This window comes from Pediculus humanus, genomic scaffold (genome assembly GCF_000006295.1).
Source record: "Pediculus humanus corporis 1103172108316 genomic scaffold, whole genome shotgun sequence".
Taxonomy (NCBI): domain Eukaryota; kingdom Metazoa; phylum Arthropoda; class Insecta; order Psocodea; family Pediculidae; genus Pediculus; species Pediculus humanus.
The window spans coordinates 154,284-156,896 of NW_002987885.1; the positions used below are offsets into that span (position 1 = coordinate 154,284).

Here is a 2,613-nt window from a genome sequence, read left to right on the forward strand (position 1 = left end):
CCCCATCCCCCTCCCTCGCTCCCTCTCTCTCTTTAAACATTGTAAAACGAGTTTTTTTTTTTTGTGAAATGTTCCCCCCGGGGAATTCGATGAAAAAAAAAAAATGTACTGGAACGCGGGTGTGCACGTCGTTGTACACGTGGCCGCAAAACCTTAATTTTAACAAAAAAAAAAACGAGGGAAGATGCTCTAAAATCAGTGATTTCATCATCATCATTATTATTATTTAAAAAAAAAAAAAGATATTTTGAAGTGTTTGCGCCTGGATGATTTGTTTGATATAAAACATATACGATGTGACAGAAGAATAAAAGATAGAGAAAGGGGTGATGGTGGTGATTGGTAAAGAGGAAGTGGAAGAAGAAAAGGAGGGAAATAAGGTTGAGCGTAATTTTTTTTTTATTTTGTGGGGGGACCATGTGTAATTTTAATTAAAAATTTAATATGGAAAATATATATATTCGGTCGAACGGATTTAAAATGAAGAAAATTTTTTTTTTTTATCAAAATAATAATAATGATGATAAAAAAATAATAATAATTTTTTTCTTCTTCCTCCATTCTTTCGGACAATACGGATACGGATTTCTACTGACACGCAATAATATGAGAGAGAAACGATAGCGTCAAAATTATTAAATCATATAAATATCCTTATAAATATATTTAATATAAACATAACGAATGGGATTTATCATCAAAAATATAGGAAAAAAAAACAGTAAAAGTTTAATTTTATTTAATTGAAAAAACATTGAAGCAGAAAACTAATCGGTTTTCCTGTCGGACATCTTGCTGACACATCTTTGACCGAAGGGTCAGGTTCAGATTTTAGTTTATTGACCGAAATTGTTTAAATTTTCTTTTTTTTTTTGTTTTCACCTTCTCTCTTTCTCTCTGTCTCTCCGCCATCTTTTTATTATTTTTTTTTTTTCGGTTTTTTATAAAAAAAAAAATATCGTAATCATTTTGAAAATGATAAGGTTTAAAGTCGCAAAATTTTCCTACCGTATTCGATGCAAATCAGGCAATAAAACAAAATGTCAGACCGAATTCTCTCTCTCTCTCTCTCTCTCTCTCTCTCTCTCTCTCGCATTTCTTTCCACCTATTTTTTTTTTTTAAACAATTCACGTGATCGGATCCCGAATCATTTTTCAACTTTTCCGATTCCCGAGACTGACTGACATTCACGATGGAATGAAAAAAAAAAAAAAAAAGAGAAAGAGAGAGGAGGGAGAGAAGGTGAGAGAGAGAGAGAAGGGTAAAGATTGTAACGTTTTCATAATGATGAGCCATTTACGATACTTTTTAACCATTTTTTATTCCCGGAAGACAACCGAATAAATAACATATATGTTAATGCAAAAGGACATGAATTCAACATCTCTTTTTATCCCCGTTTGCTTTTCTCCTCCTCCTCCTCCTCTCCCCGATATCATTTGGGAACAAGAATTTTTTTTTGACGGAGGGAGGCGGCAGAAAGGGGCAAAGGGTAAAAAGCAATTTAAATAATGCCGTCAAATTCAGACGTATACATACACACACACACGTGATGTGTAATAATGACTCCTTCGGTTTTTTTTTTTTTTTTTACACAATTTATTTTTAATAATAATAATAATTATTAAATATATATATATATGTATAATATAACGACGACGGGATATTCAATTTTTTTATCGACATTTTAACGGATTTCCGATAGTGACGTCACTTAATTTTATTTTTATTTAATATACAGAGTTTTTTTTTACACTCTCTGAAAAGAAAATAATGGATTATGGGGAAGCGGGTGAAATGATATATGTACATATAATTTTCTAGAATATTTTTTTTTGCCCGGTTTTTTCAATAGATGAAGCAGACGACAAATATATAGTATTATTTATTCTAAAATAAATAATGATGATGATGATGATAATAATAAAACAATAAAACTTTCGTAACTTCCATATAATTATTTTTTATATTAACCAAAAAAAAAAAATCGACAAAAATATTCATGAATGTTTTTTTTTTCTACTTCCACGATTTTTTTATCCTTTATTATTATTACAATTATTATTATTATTATTTTTTTTTAATTCAACGCGAGATTCCATGCTTGCACTAGTAGGAGTTTTATTTCCAAAATTCTACCCGATTCCTTACGAATAAATGTTTCGATATTAATTTTTTCCTAGATTTTTCCAGAATATTCTCCAGTCTTATCCAGACTTTTCCAGTCTTCTCCAGAATTTTCTCCAGAATTCTCCAGTTTTCTCCAGGATATTTTTAGACTTCTCTAGGCTTATCCAGACTATTCTAGTTCTCCAGTTTTCTCCAGATTTCTCCAGACTTCTCCAGATTTTTTTCCAGACTTCTCCAGTCTTATCCAGAGAAACCTCCCTAATCTTCTACACAGCCTTTCTAAACTTTTTCAGCTTTTTTCTAAACTTTTTAAATTTTATTTTCAATCTTTTCCAAATTTTCTCTGGACTTTTCTTGTTATTATTATTATGATTCTCATCATCATTATTATTATTTTTATATCCATGGAACGAATTCTATTTATAACAGATTTTAAACTCACTCACCGCCAATATACCTCGATATACCTCGGAGTATAAAAA

The 2,613-nt window shown here is 30.3% G+C and overlaps 1 protein-coding gene across 1 annotated transcript; it reads left to right on the forward strand.

Moving 5' to 3' along the window:
- Positions 1–1,372: 1,372 nt before the first annotated feature.
- On the forward strand, positions 1,373–2,289 carry Phum_PHUM598410 (uncharacterized protein; the record flags this gene model as incomplete). The annotated part of the gene is made up of 2 exons (XM_002432666.1): positions 1,373–1,493; positions 2,195–2,289. The coding sequence occupies 2 exons, from the start codon at positions 1,373–1,375 to the stop codon at positions 2,287–2,289; spliced, it is 216 nt and encodes a 71-aa protein (XP_002432711.1).
- Between the last annotated feature and the right edge of the window lie 324 nt (positions 2,290–2,613).